The 16681-nt window shown below is 46.0% G+C and overlaps 1 protein-coding gene across 4 annotated transcripts in view; it reads left to right on the top strand.

Annotated features, from left to right (window-relative positions):
* The window catches only part of Cdcp1 (CUB domain containing protein 1), a 35537-nt gene that overhangs the window by 3571 nt on the left and 15285 nt on the right, over positions 1-16681 (top strand). For 3 of the 4 annotated variants that reach the window (XR_003711394.1, XM_028767344.1, XM_028767346.1), the window contains exon 2: positions 14900-15109. Coding sequence is in view for 3 of the 4 variants with exons in the window: in XM_028767344.1 (XP_028623177.1) it covers positions 14900-15109 (210 nt within the window). In the remaining variant the exon portion in view is untranslated. The remainder of the gene's footprint in view (positions 1-14899; positions 15110-16681) is intronic. The other variant, XM_028767345.1, reaches the window with a different exon arrangement.

The following is a 16681-nucleotide window of genomic DNA, read 5'->3' on the forward strand; positions in this document are numbered from 1 at the left end:
AGAGGCACACAGGCACATGCACACACACACAGAGGCATACACACACAGGCACATGCACACACATACAGAGGAATACACACACAGGCACATGCACACACACACACACTCATATGTAGAGGCACACAGGCACGTGCACACACACACACACACAGAGGCATACACACACAGGCACATACACACACACACAAACACAGAGGCACACACAGGCACATGCACACACAATTCACTTACAGCACAAACCTCAACTCATTTTTGCCCAGCAGTGCTCATGGAGGTGAGAAGGAAGGATGAGGTCATTTTGAGGCAGTGGAGAGTTGCCAGACCCCTGAGGTGGGGACTTGTGGCCGAGGCCCTCAGCTTTGTTAATTAAGAAAAGCTTCCACATTTAATTGTAACTCCAAACTGTTAAAATTATGCCCGCAATCACATTGTCTCAGGTCACTCACCACAACCTTGTAATTAGCCACTGCCTTCCGAAAACACTCTAGACAGCCTGACAAGGAGAACCCAGTCTCACCTCACCCCTTCACAACCTTTCTTTGTATTTGGGTCAATTGTCTTGTTTTTGTTTTTAATAAGCTTTAATTATCAGTATGGCTCTGAGGCCCCATCTTACAACATCTGAGCCAGAGCTACAGTTTGCAGCTGCTACAACTACTTGCTATGCTGCTCTTCTCAGCAGCCAAGGCAAGATGGAGCATTTTCTGTGAAAACCACTTTACTGCTTTGTGTTTGGTATCTCTACTTAACAACAGTAATCCCTTCCTGAAAGCCCTCGTCACTTCGTGGGAGGGGCAGTTATAAATCTGTTGTTCAGCCATGCAGAACTTCCAACAGGTTTTGAATGTGGAGTGAAACGTGGAAAGATACTCATATGTAATTAACAACTAATGTTATCAAGGGTGACGTCCATAAAGCATTGACTGGAGACTGCCAGGCCATATATGCAGTTTGTCACGGATAGTCTCTTGGCATAGGGTAACCCACTTTGTCTCTCTCTGTGGACACTCGGGTCTCTGTTGGCTCCCGGCCTTCTCAGTTCCATGATACAGGGAACACAAGCAGACTCTGGCACATTTTTTTTAAAAGTGTTTTTTAGAGCTATAAACATATGTTTCCAAAATAGACATTGGTCAGAGTAATTTTGATGGGGAAATAGAAGTCATAATGTTTAAACAATTAAAAATGAGGTTTTTTTTTTCTCCTGAGAAAATATGGACAGGGGAGGCATAAATGAGTTTTCGTGCCCTGATGCTTCTGTTCCCAAAGAGGCAAGCAGTGCAGAGAAGTAACTTGCCTGAGAGACCCCAGCTGGGTTACAGAGACACTGAAATGGTGCCTGTGATTTTTGGTCAGCTTTGAAGCATTGTCTGCATCCCAGAAACTGCTTTTGATTTAAAAAACAAACTAACAAAAACAACAACAGCAACAACAATGAAAAACCCACACAGGACTTAGTGCTATGTTTTCATTTGTTCTAGGAATGTTCCCCCCCCCTTAAGATTTCTTTTATTTTTATTTTAATTTAATTTTATCTTGTTGGTTTTTTGAGACAGGGTTAGTCCTTGCTGTCTTAGAACTTACTATGTAGGCCAGGCTGGCCTCAGACACAGTGATCTACCTATCTCTGCCTCTTGGGTGCTGAGATTAAAGGTGTGTGGCATTATCTCCCAGGTGTGGAATTATAGGTGTGCTCCATGGGACGACTAATTTGTGGATCATTCTTGACTTACCTTTCCCAGCAGAACTCCTTTCTATATCCCAGAGAGTCTCCTAAGCATGGTAGAAGAGCAGGAACGTCTTCAAGTGTTTTCTTGAAACAGCATACAATTTATTCCATTGCTTTAAGATCCGTGGTGATCCATGTTGCACTTTAGAAACACCAGGTTGAAGGGCTAGCCTGAAACAAGTTACTATGGTGGAAACCTGCAACTCCCCCACCTCTCCCAGTGCACAGCCTCTGGCCACCTGCCAGTGCATATACTTGTATGTGTTGACTTATTGGTGTTGCTTTTTTGAGATGAGACTTCACTATATATTCCTGCCCGGCCTGGATCCTGTATGGCCACGGCTGGCCTCAAGCTTGTAGTGATCCTTCTGATTTTTCCTCCTGAGTAGTAGAATTACAGATGTGCACCACTATACCTGCTTGTGGTGGTAGGTTCTTTTTTGTTGTTGTTCATATTCAAGAATACTCCAAAACTGTTTAGAAACAGGATTGCTTTGACCACAGGCCATATAGCCAGTAGCCAGCCCCTGAGATCACAGTGGAGATGAAGCTGCTACTGTCACTCATGTTTGAGCTAACTTGGTAAAGTTTAGTAACATACCAATGATTAAATATATAGTGTCGGTAGCCTAGAAGATAGATACAGTGGTAAACAGTGAGGCAGGAACTTGTGTTTATTATACATATGCTGCTACTTTAGATTATACATATGGTTGCTACATTAGATTATACATATGTTGCTACATTTGATTATACATACGGTTGCTACATTAGATTATACATATGTTGCTACTTTAGATTATATATATGTTGCTACATTAGATTATACACATGGTTGGTACTTTAGAGTATTCCTTTTCCTGTACACCAGTGTTCCATGTTATACTATCAATTATTCCTGTTGTCCCTTGACATTATCAAGAACCAGGCCCAGCAATGGCTTTGTGCCTCCTAGATTTGTTTTTGATACATTCTTGCCACAATGGAATGGCCAATATCACATTTACCAAAATGTATCTCACCAAATGATGTATGACCACAGGGCAAAATAGGGGATAGAGGGCTCAACCTCACTGTAGCAGGGAAGGCATGGCAGCAGGTAGGAGAAGGATGGTGGCAGGAGCCAGAAAGCTGAGCACATCTTCATCTGCACATAGGAAGGAGAGAGAGAGAGAGAGTGAGAGAGAGAGAGAGAGAGAGAGAGAGAGAGAGAGAGAGAGAGAGAGCAGTGAGTGGGTCCCAAAGCCCATCCCTAAGTGATATACTTCCTCAAATACATGAGCCTGCGAGGGACATTGCTCATTCACAATGTCACAGTATTTCACCCCATCGTCTGGCTGTTTGCTTTCTAACTTGCTTCTCCTGGTACACTAACACCATCACCTGTGTCCCTTCTTCTGGTACACTAACACCCATGGCCTGTGTCCCTTCTGCTGGTACACTAACACCCATGGCCTGTGTCCCTTCTCTTGTTACACACGCTTGTGTCCCTGTGTGATGACTCTTCTCACTCCTCTAACAGGTGTCTAAAGAGTGTTTGAACTCGGTCTTCTCTCCTTCAGTTCCCTTGCTCCTTCGTGTACTATGTGTCATTCCCAGCCACACTCTGTGTGTTTCTCATCTTTCTGGGCCATTTCAGAAGGTTACTGTGTATCAAGAAGCTGTGCTCAGACCTGAGGCTCTCGTGGTTTACAATTTCCAACCATGCATGGTGAGCTTTGAGCTAAGTCTGATGGTTCAGGCGAAGCACACCCTGAGCTGCTGAAACTCAGAACAGCAAATGTGCATCCTGGCTCACATATTTCTTTGTGAATGGGGGCAGGGGTGTACATAAGTTTCCACATGTACAGTCTGCATTTGTGCACGTGTGTGGAGGCCAGAGGTCTACCTCAGGGGTCATTCCTTAGGAGTCATCTACCTTGTTTGTTGAGGCAGGGTTTCTTACTGACCTGGAACTCACCAAGTAGGCAAAGGTGGCTGTCCAGCAAGTCCTGGGAATCTACACCCATCCCTGCCACCCCAGTGCTAGGATTACAAGCATGTGCCATCATGCCTGGCTTTTTTCTTTTTCTTTCTCTCTTTTCTTTGTGTGGGTTCTAGGACATCAAATTCAGGTTCTCACGCATACAATGCAAACATTTCCCAAGACATAGATGTTTATTTCTTGTTCACAGAAAATACAAAACAGGGACTGAAGAGATGGCTTAGTGGTTAAGAGCACTGACTGCTCTTCCAGAGGTCCTGAATTCAATTCCCAGCAACCACATGGTGGCTCACAACCATCTGTACTGGGATTCGATGCCCTCATCTGGTGTGTCTGAAGCTACAGTGTACTCACATATATAAAATAAATAAGTAAATCTTTTTAAAAAGGAAAGATAAGAAAAAACAGAGGCTGTCCTCTAGGCAGGGACAAGGAGACCTAAGGGCCTTATACTCTCTGACCCTTCCATCTTCAGCGTATGGCTCTGTGTTCATCTGCTTCTAGCATCAGGAAACATCTATCCACTACCCAGCTTTATACATCATGTCCTGGGACTGTGAGAGCCTCTGGTTCTTGGCACCACGTGCTCCAGTTGGGGGTTGTGAACAGGGTAGGATAGGTCTAGGCATGAGCTACATCCACCTAAACAGACCCTTGGACTATTTACATCTGAAGGCGCAAATATCAGCCTATTGCACATGTAGCTCCAGAATAGCTTATACACACTTGGCCCCAAGCCACTATGGTATACATGGGCCAGGAGATGGAGCCCTACATTGGGAGGACTTTGGCCATGTGGAACAGGCAAGCCCTGGACTTCTGGGCAATTGGCCAATCAGCCAGAATGGGGAGCTGCTCTTTAGTAGTTTGACAGCCTCTGTGCATGCTGGAAGTCTGCCCTGTTGGAGACTCCAAGATGACAGCCAAGATGATCTTGGGGAGGGTTCTATCTGAGGCAATAGGCCATCTGCTCTCCGTGGTCCAGCTGACAAAGCATAGTTTATCATCATAGAGGATACTTATGTCCAGGCTTCCTCGGTCACTATGGTATTTGCTTCTGGGTCTTGTTAACTGCCATAGTCCCCGTATCCTCAGACAACCTCTCACATGGTGGCAAAAGCCCATCTCTCTTTCTGAAACCATCTTGTTCAGCAATTGGAGTTGGAGATGTAAACAGATGTCTCTTCACCCCAGATAGCTTATCAGTGATATACTAAAGATCTTATCCCACCACTCCAGTGTAGTTTAGTGGACCAGTGAGTTTATTGGGGTTACTTACGGAAACCTGAGTGACTCAGGCAGGTGCATCACTGGGAAGCCCACTCCAGCACAGGAAATGGCTCATGGGAGCTGCATCTCTGGAGCTCCCTGTACAAGTTGCAGGGAAACCGAAGAGTTTCTCTCAGCAACGTTTACTGCTCTGTAACCTTGGGATGGGAACTGGTGGAAGTTGTACCTTTCAGGTTTCTGGAGTCTAGTAAGATTCCTGGGTCTTCACTCCAGGACAGAAGGTCTCCTCTACACAGGAACTGAACAACACTGGGTTCAAATCATGAGGCCACTGCTTATTAACTAGGTCAGCTGGGCAAGTTACCTAACCTAAGACTGACCTGAGGGACAACATAGAAATAGCTGTACCTGGAAGCTGTCCAAGGTGCCATTGGGAGGGTGTGTGTAAGTCACTCCCCTGCTGACCTGGAGCAGGTCCCTCCATTGCTCAGAACTGTGACAGCTCAGGTCATCTTAACCAGTTCACCTTTAGAGACTCAATGCCACCACATCTGCTTCGGCCCACTAGGGCTCACTTTGGGCGGGTAGGAGGTCTCCCAGGGGAAATTCCTAGAAGTGAGCTTTCTGAATTAGAGGCCCTAAGTTGTTTCGCATGACACACAGAACACATTCTTAAACATTGTTTAAGCAAGTGTCTACTCACACATGAATTTCCTGTCAGCCAGCTGACTGACCAGGCAGGTTCTGAATAGCTCGGTCAGCACACTCAGTTGGAATACCCCCACAAATCTCCCAGGACTGCAGCTTTCCCTGTGACCAAGTGCTACACACCCAGGCTGGGCTAAGCAAGCTGCATGTGAAACCAGAGCCGGCTGGCCCTGGAAGCCCTGGCCTTTAATCCCTTCCTGGTGAGAGATGAGGTGTTAGTCCAGAACGGGCCTGGAATGCTGACAGTCTTATCAGACACTTCAGCCTTTGGGTTAAATTTCAGGAGCAAACTCTTATCTTGTCAGAACAAGAAGACATGATTTATATAGTAAACAGTTCTTGGGTCATCTTACAGAAAGCAGCCACAGGGGCTAACAATGTAGCTCAATGGCAGAGCCTCTTGCTTCGCATGCATGAAGACCTGGGCTCCAGCCTTTGGTTTTTGTGGTGCACACATGTAAGATGTAATTGGTGGTGGTGGGCATTGTTTAGACAGGGTGGGGTCTTATATAGTTGAGGTTGGTCTCAAAATCTCTATGTAGCTGAAAATGACCCCGAACTTGTGATCTTTCTACCTCTACCTCTCAAATGCTAAGGTTACAGACATGTGCCACCATACCTGCTTTACGTGCAGTGTGAATACTGAACTTTCGGCTTCATGCTAGATCCCTAATTCCTCTAGCCGGATCTTGAATTAACATCTTCTAGACTGAGGCCTGTGTCCTGTGCTCCTTCTTCCAGCAATGTGGCAGGGAAGCTGGGGAAGTGTGTACCAATGGAACCTTCCAACTCTAAGTAAGCGTTTTATCCTTGGCTAGTGCTTAGAGATTGGAAACAGCCTACAGGTCCATTATTAGAAGGCAAGTAGCTGGATTCTGCTCTGCTATATCCACTGTGGTACCAGGTAGCCTTTGAAAGAATGAGGTGACACTGTATAAACTACTGTGGAGTGGTACCCAGGCAGGGAACACAGGTCCCAAACAGCAGCTATGATATGCAACCTCTGGCAACAAAAAGTAAATGGAGGTGGTATAGGTGTACACACAGCCGGAGACTGGCTCAGGAAGACCGCGCCTGCCTGACTGCCTCTGGGAAAAGAAACAGAAGAAAGAATAAGAGAGATGTCAAGCCTTGCACTTAATTTTATGCCTTAGGTTTTATTTATCTAGATGTAAAAGGTGCTTTTTAAAAAATTCTACTGAGACATAAGGTGTAAAACTCACCCATCTCAATGTCATAATGCTATTGAGTGGGAGTTACTTTGAAAAAAAAAATCCCCAGAAAGTTCTTCATTCTTCCTGACCCCTTTACAATCAATTCCTGTCTGGCAACCACTGATTTGTTTTCTGTTTACCAGAGTTTTGCCTTTAATGCAACACACACACACACACACACACACACACACACACACACGTCTCATGTAGCCAAGTGGCCAAGGTTGGTCTTGAACTCATTCCTCTACCCTTCCGTGTACTGAGATTACAGGTGTGAGCCGCCACACCCAGCTAAAATATTTTTAAATTAAAAAAAATTCAAAGCTAGCAGTTAGTAGCTTTGTTACATTAAAATGAATTTCTGAAGTATATATAGCCTTATTGTTAGAAAAGTCTGAGATTCGTTTCTGCAAGAATTTGCTTGGAGTGGGCAAGTGTAACGGCAAAGGGGAGGCAGGTTGATCTCTGTGAGTTCAAAGCCAGCTTGGTCTACCCACTGAGTTCCAGGTCAGCCAGGGCTACAAACAGAGACCTTGTCTCAAAATTAATTAATTAGTTAACTAATTAATTAATTAAAATGTAGGTGTGCAGCCCAGTATGGTGTTACAAGTGTTCAGTGTGGGAAGTATGACAAAAGATACCTGTTTAAGAGTAGCAGTGATCAGGCGGAGAGATGGCTCAGCAGTTACGAGCATGCAGCACTCATATAGATGACCTGAACTTAATTCCCAGCACCCACACCAGGCAGCTTACAACTGCCCAAAACCATCTCCAGAAGACACGATACTGTCTCCTGAACTGAAGCACCTGCAGTCATATGCACATACATGTACACACACACATATACATAATTTTTTAAATCAAAATAATTTTTCTTTTAAAAAGGCAGACAAGACATTCTGATGCCTGAGGCCAAAAGGAAATTATTGATAGAACCGTGAGACTAACCATCCGATAGCTGTTATTAATCACCTGAAGTCCTAAAGTGTTGTGATGTTTAAAAGGCTATCTCCTGCCAGCTCTGGTGGCCCTAAGTCCAGCCACATGTAAGTAGACTAAGTTCAGGGTCAGCTTGAGCTGACCACAAAACCAGGTTTTGGGAAAACAGGAGGGAGAGAAGAAGAAAACAGGGGAGCAAGAAACCCAGGAGCCTCTAAACACCTAGGCAGGTGGGGAAGAGGCAGAGCAGGCCACTGTCCCCTGAGTCAAACAACTGATGAGCTAACTGTTAGAGCCACCTTCTGACTCTTCCTGCTTGACGCTGCGGTTTGCACTGACTTTCGTGACCCACATTTAGAGGTGTGACAGAGTGAGTGTTTCTAACATGTCACGGACTGTCGAGATGAAGTAGTCCTGTAGCAGTGTAGCCTGTCATCACCAGTTATGTCCAGAGGTCAGAGGCTGAGCTGTTTGCTGCTTAACCTCCACTCCCCACGTTCCTTGTCCAATTATCACGAAGCTTTTCGACTTCAGTTATGCCCCCTGATCTCTCTTCTTCACCTGGTGTGGGTTGAGTCTGTCTGGAGTTTTGAGGAGACTTGAGGAGTTTGTCCTGCTGTCTCCAAATCACCCCTGGGAATATAGTGGGAGTGATCAAGGCAGGGTGACTAGTATGACTAGATCTAGTTTGACCCTCCACCCAATTAACAAGGGGTTTCATGGTTCAGATACCCAGGATAGATGGGGGACTCTAATCTGGGAAGAAGCATTTCCTACCAGACCGAGGCCTGATTAAATGTTTATCACCCTATCTTGAATACAAGGAGGGAGGGAGGGAGGGAGGGAGGGAGAGAGGGAGGGAGGGAGGGAGGGAGGGAGGAAGAGAGAGAGAGAGAGAGAGGGAATATGGATGAGTGTTGTCTGGGAAATTCTATTCCCAGAAATGTTTCATTCTGACTTGTCTTACTATGTTAGTGGGAACAAACCATTCTCATCAGAAAGTTCCTGGCTGTGTATGAAATCCTCAGGACAGAATTAGATCTGTGAGTGCTCATTCCTCATGCCCTGGGCTCCAGTATCATACCTGTGATGTTAACCTGGCCTTGCCTCTTCTTAGTCACAGAAACCTGGGTGACTTCCTTAACTTGTCTGAACCTCAGTCTTCATCTGTAGGCTGGAGACGAGTAGGGGAGCCACACCCTCCCTGTTAAAGCAAGTCCTGTTAGAGCGGGTCGTGTTGGCGATAACCCCAGCCTCTTGGCAGCATCCGATAATTCTACTTACTTCCTAGGAATGGCAGCCGTCCCCCTTCTCTGGGGAGCTTGGCAGCCTGGAGAGGACATTTCATTTGTGGTCTCTGAGTAGGGAAGGTAGGCAGGGCTGTCCAACTGACTCCTAAGCCCCACACAAGTAGGGAAGTGAGGTCATGTCTCTGGGTCACATGAGTCAGCAGGTATGGGAAAGCCTTTACGGACAGTGAGCAGCGCCGTGAAGCTGACACAATGTGAGGACTCGTGTGCACTTGTGCAGCCTCAGAGTGACCGTATACTAGGAGTTTGTCCTGAAGGTGCTACCTGGGCCTCAACCAGGCCCTGCCTTGATAGTCAGGATTCTGGGCTCTGCGATCAGGCAAGCTGGTGACTCTGGACTGTACTGGATCCCACTCTCTAATACCCATCACTGACAATGACAGGGAGAAGTTCCATCGTTAATACTAGCTACAGTAAACTTGGTGAATGTTGATTGACTCCCCAAACCCTTCTAGGTAAGTGCTGTGTGGATTCTTAACTCATTCAGGCCTCAGCATGATTCCCTCAAGCAAACACAGCCAGAGATAGAGCAGCCCAGTTCTAAATCTACTCTGTTCACCCCAAAACACATCTGTAAAGACTTTCTGGTTCCAACAAGTGAAGCCCATGCACCCCCAGACAACTGATGGCTAGACCCCAGTATCTTCTCTTCAGAGTACTTTGAACTTGCTTGGTGGCCTCAGGTCACTGATTCTAAGACTACACTGGATCATTCCTTGGTGCTGTGTGTGTGTGTGTGTGTGTGTGTGTGTGTGTGTGTGTAGGTGGGAGAAATTGCTGATATCATGTGAGTGTTCCTTTGTGGTGGATTCTATTGGTGCTCCCCTGAGCCCTCCTAGTATAGCACCCCATTCTCTGAGGGAGCTGTCAGTTAACGAAGTGTGGTTTTTGCCAACCCAGTTCTAGAAGCAAATCACTCATTTATCTCATATTCAACCAAGAAACTTGGACAGAGGCATAGAAGCAGGAAACACTAGGTGGTGAACCCACCGAGTAAAGTGGATGGTCACAATGTGGTATCTTTTAAGAGGGCACCACTCAGCATCAGCCTCCCATGAACTGGATTTGGACTCTGACTCCCACACAAGCTAGGACTGATCAGCCGGGCTGATTAACACTTAACACCCCGTGTCTTTCCTTGACATTCTGGGTATCCCTCCAGGGCATCATGCTTGAGGTACTGTCTCCCTGGCTTAGCCTTTTCCTTGGCTGGACCCTGCCTAGTGCATCTTGGTTAGATTGGGACAGCAAATGTGAGCCAAGCCCCAGAGGAAACCACACCAAGTGTGAGGGGAACTAGTTCTGACACAGCTAAAAGTGTTTAAATTGTGTGTGTGTGTCAGTGTTAGAAACTGTCCAATGAATATGAGAGGAAAATGGCTCCTTGACATTTTAAATCCCTGTTGTGGAGAACTGCAAAAACGGGACAGCGGGGAGAAGGAACAACAGGGACGACTGTGAAGTGTCCTGTGACATGTGAATAATGGAAGGATTAATTCGAAGAACGAGTTAGAAACGTTGGAAATTCCCACCCGAGAGTCAGAGCTGAGGTGGGATGAGTGAAGATTCCCTAATAAGGAGAAGGACAGCAGCGGAGAGCTGAAGAGAGCTGTGACTCAGAAGCTGAGCCGGGGCCTCGGAAGCTTTCCCTGGGGCCCCACACCTGGGCATCCATCACTGTTCCCAAGAAGGTTGGTTTGGCTTTCTTTCAGCCCAGAAGACTTCAAAACCACACCAGTATTGGGAGTGTTTTCTGTATCTCTGTGGACTGGCATCCCAAACCTTTTGGACTTTCCACCAATGAAATATAAAGTTCCCACAGAGATAAAAGAAACGCAGAGGAAAAGTCTCTTTCCTCTCCTCCAAACTTTGGCACCTTCATCAAGGGCTCTAGTGTGCCAGGCCCAACAGAGGAGTGGGCGGGAAGGCTGAGGTTTTACTTCCAAGAGTTGGTTTTTCCAGTTTCCAAATGATAAATGGTTGAGTGGGTATGAAGAAAAACTGTGTGAACAAAATGCTCTCAGATCCCAAGTATCTGTGAGTGAATGAGCTTCTGGTTGTTATACAAGCAATACTGTTCCCATGATGCCTCACTATGGTGGAAATAATGGCCTCCAGACCATGATCCTTCACTGTGGTGAAGTCATGGCCTCCAGAGCGTTGGAGCAGGATAGGAGCCCCCCACCCCCCCACCCGTGGAATCCTGACCTCCTGTCGCCTTACATGTCATTCAGAGTGAAGGGAGCAGATCCACATGGTAGCCATGTGAGTCCCTGATTGTGCCTCTGGAAGGCAGCTGCAGCGCACAGCCTCACCGATAAGGAGAACGCCACACTCAGGATTCTTCTGACAGCAATTTATTGTACAGCTCTTAGATAGCAGTGAAGCGAGGGGACCCCAAGCCCCAAAAACCTGTGGCTTATATAGAGCCCTAGGAGACGTGCCACACACTCATTGGCTCTCACGACATCGCCAATTAGCATACTGGTTTTCACGCCTTGCGCAGGCGCACATTCAAGCAAGGCTCTCAAGAAGAACCAGGAAGCAGGAAACCGGCGCCATGTTGCAATGGCGAACGCGGCTCCTAACAGGCAGCCTGTCAATGAGACTCCCTCCTTCTACTGTAAATGTGGCTGAGAACCGGTCGTGCTGAGCACAAGTCTGTAGCTCAGTATTTCCTTTGGAAGCTGAGAAGGACCACCAGGATCTAACGGTCTGGGTCTGTGAAAGATACTGTTTTGGTTATCTTTCCCTCTGCTGTGTCTGGAACACCAGGGGAAACAGATTAAAGGAAGAAATAGTTATCAACTCACAAGCCCAGAGGGCTCAGTTCACGGTTGCTTGGCTGGTGTATTTGGACGAAACATCACAGCAGCAGAAGGATAGGCTGAGGGGCTTCTTCATTTGATGATGGATAGGAAGGGACGGGACACTCCCACTTCCTCCAGGTACGTTCTACCACCTAAGGTTTCCAACACCTTCCAAAATAGTATCCATAAGGGGCTGAGCCACAGAGGTCTTTGGGAACGTTTCATATTCAAATTGTAACAAAGACACAGTGGCTGAGCAGGAGAATGCACCAGAGTTGAGCTCAGTTGGGTGGTGGTCTGTTGGAATCGGGTCATAATGAATTCATGTGAAAATCTGGGTATGTATGTCCACAACAATGGCAGCTATGCTTTGTGAAGGAAGGACTGCTATGCTTACCAGTTAGATGGGAGTGGTTGGCTCTTCGTATGGAGAAATAAATAAATAAATAAATATGAATCCCAAAGTGCTAAAAAATAAAAACCAACAAACAAACTTCCAGGGGCAGGGCAGAGGTTCAGTAGTTAAGAGCATCCACTGGTTATTCTTGAGGACCCAGGTTCAATTCCCAGCACCACCATGGCAACTCTCACCTTTCTCTAACTTGAGGTCCAGAGTGGATGTGAGGCCATCTTGTGGCTTCTCCTGGAATGCACATGGTGCTGGCATACAAATGGTGTGCAGACATACAAACAGGCAAGACACTCATCTTCCGATACAGATGAACACATCTAAATGTCCGGCTCCCCAAGGCTGGGGGTGTTGTTGTTTTTTTAAATTGACAAATTAAACTATTAGCTCCCTTGGGACATGGGCTCTGCATATTCCTGTTAATTAATTAATTAATTTAAAAAATTCTTTAAGACAAGGTCCCACTGTAAAGCCTTGGTTGGTCTGAACTTGCTATGCAGACCAGGCTGGCCTTGAACTCACAGAGTTCTAGCCTCTGCCTCCCAAGTACTTGGATTACAGACATGTGCCATTATGACTGGTTTATCAGTAAATTATTTGCACCAAATGATGTCCTTGGAATATTTTACAAACCAAAAAAAGTCTGTTGGATAAATATCTGATTTCAAAAATTCTAAAAGACAATTTGCCAATATTACTTTAAGCCTGGCTTGGTTGCAAACAGGAGCTACCTGAGAGCAAGATCTTGGTGACCTCAGTTTTGGTTTTCTCTGAATCTAAAGAGATCTGAAATGTTTACATCCATCTTACGAGAAGATAGCCTCCACAAAACATTGAAGTGTATTTTAGATATATTTATGACTTTTCATAAATGCTTTTTAAAAATGCATTAAGGTGTAACATAAAATGCCGTCACATCGGGAGTACAGAGTGATAGGTATTGGTATACGTACAATACAGGCCATAGTTACTAGAGTCAAGACCGGCAGCAGCTGCTTCTGCATCCGTCAGAGCTTCCTGGTACCCTCCTTCTCTACTCCAGCTCCACAACTGTAGGTCCTTGTATCTAACAATTAAAATGATACTAATTAGCAGTGATAGTGATTTTCAATTATGGTTTGGCTAAAAGGTGAAAAAACAGAAGTATTAAAGAAGGAATTTGATATTTTCATATCTGCTTGCCCTTGATGCTGAATTAGCTTGGCTTAGCTATCCTGGGTTAGAGGCTATTGTGAAGGGTAGGGCAAGCCTAGAGAGAGGTTGTACTGCAGGCTTTTTACAGTCACTATGAAAGACGTTTTTACAACATAGAAACAGCACAAGGGTTGTATACACGGCTCAGACACAAAACTGACCACCACAATTCTTAACATGGATCTCCGCTCCATCTGATGTCTTAAAACGTTCCTCGGACTTTGTGTCTGTCTTGGAAGGTTCAAAGGTCACACTATTTCAGGACAAAGCATTTGAGGAAACCCATTTCTCTCTCTGTCTCTCTGTCTCTGTCTCTGTCTCTCTGTGTGTGTGTGTGTCTGTGTGTCTGTGTGTCTGTGTGTGTGTGTGCACGCACGCATATGCACCCCTGGTTACCCCTAGAGAAGACTTATTAGCTTAAATGCAGGGAAAATATGGCCATGGGGACTATACCTTCATATAGAATTGTTTGTGGGCTTGAAGTTTTCTGTGTCCTGTGGGCACCTGGCATCATCTGGGTCTTGAGGCTGAGCAAAATGGTCAGTTTTCTGTCCTCCTGCAGGAGCTTGCCTGCTGGTTGCAAGAAGAGGCAACTTGGGCAGATGGCAGGGTGCCCTCCAGCTAGAGACTAGATCCAGAGGCACAGAGAACACAGGACAGCTGTGTGGGACAGGAAGATCACTGTAGAAGGTTGGCCAGAGAGAGCAGCTGTGTATGAACAGGACTCTATTGGTTCCTTTTCTCATCTGTGACCAAATACCTGACATGAAGTATCTTGAGGAAGCAGAAGTTTGTCTGAGATTACAGTTGAAAAGGGAGCTATAGCCCATGGTGGCAGGCACGACCACAACAGCATAAAGTAGCTGGTTACACCGATCCTCCTGCCTCAGCCTCCTAAGGAGTTGAGATGATAAGCCTGTACTGCTAGCGTGGGCCAGTGTGCTCCACCTCTAATTTTAGCAAATGTCCTCCTGTCCCCTGTGGTACAAATGTATGCTTGTAAAGCATCTATGATAAGAGGCGGCGGCAGCGGCAGCAGCGGCAGCTCTTTGCAAATAAGTGTCTCTGTAGGCATGTGGCATCTGTGTGGTGTCATGGGTGTTATGTCTGATCCCCACCCCCTGTCACAAAGAAAAGAGAGAGGATAATACCTCTTCTTGTCACTAATGCTGCACGAATAGAGGGTCTGAAGCCACACTGCCCAGGAGATCAGCAGTGTGGGAGAAGTAGCTTTTATTTTTCTTATTAAAGTTAACAGCCCAAACAAGAGGTGGTATCCTTACCTTCATGCTGTCCGCTTTTCCAAGCCAGAGGACCAAAGGATGTTTCCTGCTCTTATCACTTGCTCATAACATTCTTGTCTTTCTTTCAGAAGCGTCTGAGATTGTTCTGCCCCACGGAAGTGGCGTTACAGTGCACGTGAAGCGGGTGAGCCCAACCCTTCCCGTGAAGCCCTGCTCCATCATCATGTCTAAACAGTATATGACTGAGTTGATTATCAAACCTGGAGAAAGAAAGTCTTTTACCTTTAGCTGCAGCAATCCGGAGAAGCACTTTGTCTTGAAGATTGAGAAGAATATTGGTGAGTTAGCCCTCATGGGCTGCCATGTGAGTCCCAGTCACTATTGCTCTTTCACGGGCTGTACCTGGCTCTGGTGCTGGAGAGAGGTCCATTCTAAAGCTCACTATGTTGACTAGGCTGGCCTGGAATCAAAGAGATCCACCTGCCTTTGCTTCCCAAGTGCTGGGATTAAAGGACACCCAACTTTAGTCTTTTGTTCTTAACTACTTGGCCACACAGTCTCTTCACAGAGCCCAGGAGACACCCATAAACTACAGATCTGTAGGTCTCTGAGGCTCTGGTTCATGCGCTCAAAGGATCTAAAAAACAAGGGTCTCACCATAGGACTTTTTTTTTTTTTTTTTGCTGCTGTAACACTGTCCCTGAAGCTGGGTAATTTACAAAGACCAGATGTGTATTCTTCTCACAGTCCTAGAGGGTAGGAGCTGACGGTAAAGGCACAAGAGGTGATATCCCTTCAACTTGAACCTGTCTGTAAAGGCGCCAATGCCATCCACCTTAGGACTTAAGTACCTCGAGATGCAGCATCTCTTAGTGTTGCTGGGAATTAGGTTTTCGCCTGTGGATCTTAGAAAGGGCACAAATGTTCAGACCACAGTAGAATGGAAGTGAGAGAATTAGAAGAAGGTCAAGGAGGTAAATGTGGTGCCCTGCGCCCTCCTCCTGTTCATCTCTGCCCCTTTTGTTACTGTCATTTTAAAAGCATGTGTTACTTTGTAACCAAATAAGTTCATAAAATGACTTTAATTTTGAAAGAGGTCACGAAGGAGCCATCTTGGTCCTTCTGCACTAGGGTGCCTGAATCTCTTGATGAATAGTGAAAAATGCACATGTCTACCGTGTCAAGGTGGTAAGAAAGTATCAGTTCTAAAAATAATAGATATAGAACTGGGATTGTATCCAGTGGTGTGCCTGCCCCTTGTCGCCTTTCCCAACAGACATCTGGAAGCTTTGAATGGAGTTTGACGTTAGTTCTCATTCTGCAGCGGTTCCATGAAAGCGTATGACAGTAGAGTTCTGCTGAGGAAAATGAGCTATGAATTGCTTCTGAGTGACATGTCCCTCTCTGGATAGGAAATGACATACCTAAGTTTTTTGCACTGGGTAGAATGCAGGAGATTTATAGCCATGCCTGTCAATGAGCCACTTCCATCTCTGTGTCCATCCTAAAAACTAAGGACAAAGGACGGTTGCACTCCCCTGCAACTCTCCCCCAAGTGTTGAGTGTAGCGACAAGGCTGAGGCTAGAGACTAGGTTCTTGACTGAGTTCTTGGTATAGAATCAAACCAGAAACTGTTGAGTAGTCCAAGCTATGGATAAGTCTAGGGCACCGGACCTCAGGAGTGCTGCTGTGGTAAGGACTAAGATCCCACAGTGGACTGGGGAAGGCGAGTGGATGGCCAGCAAGCTGTCTCAGTGGGTAAAGGCACTTACTGCCAAGCCCGGTGAGTTTGATTCCTGGAACCTACATGGTGAAAGATAGAATCAATTCCTATAAGTTATCCTCTGGCTCCCACATGCCCAGCAAAACACACACACACACACACACACACACACACACACACACACAC

This window comes from Grammomys surdaster, unplaced genomic scaffold (genome assembly GCF_004785775.1).
Source record: "Grammomys surdaster isolate TR1022 unplaced genomic scaffold, NIH_TR_1.0 172, whole genome shotgun sequence".
NCBI classification, from domain to species: Eukaryota; Metazoa; Chordata; class Mammalia; order Rodentia; family Muridae; genus Grammomys; species Grammomys surdaster.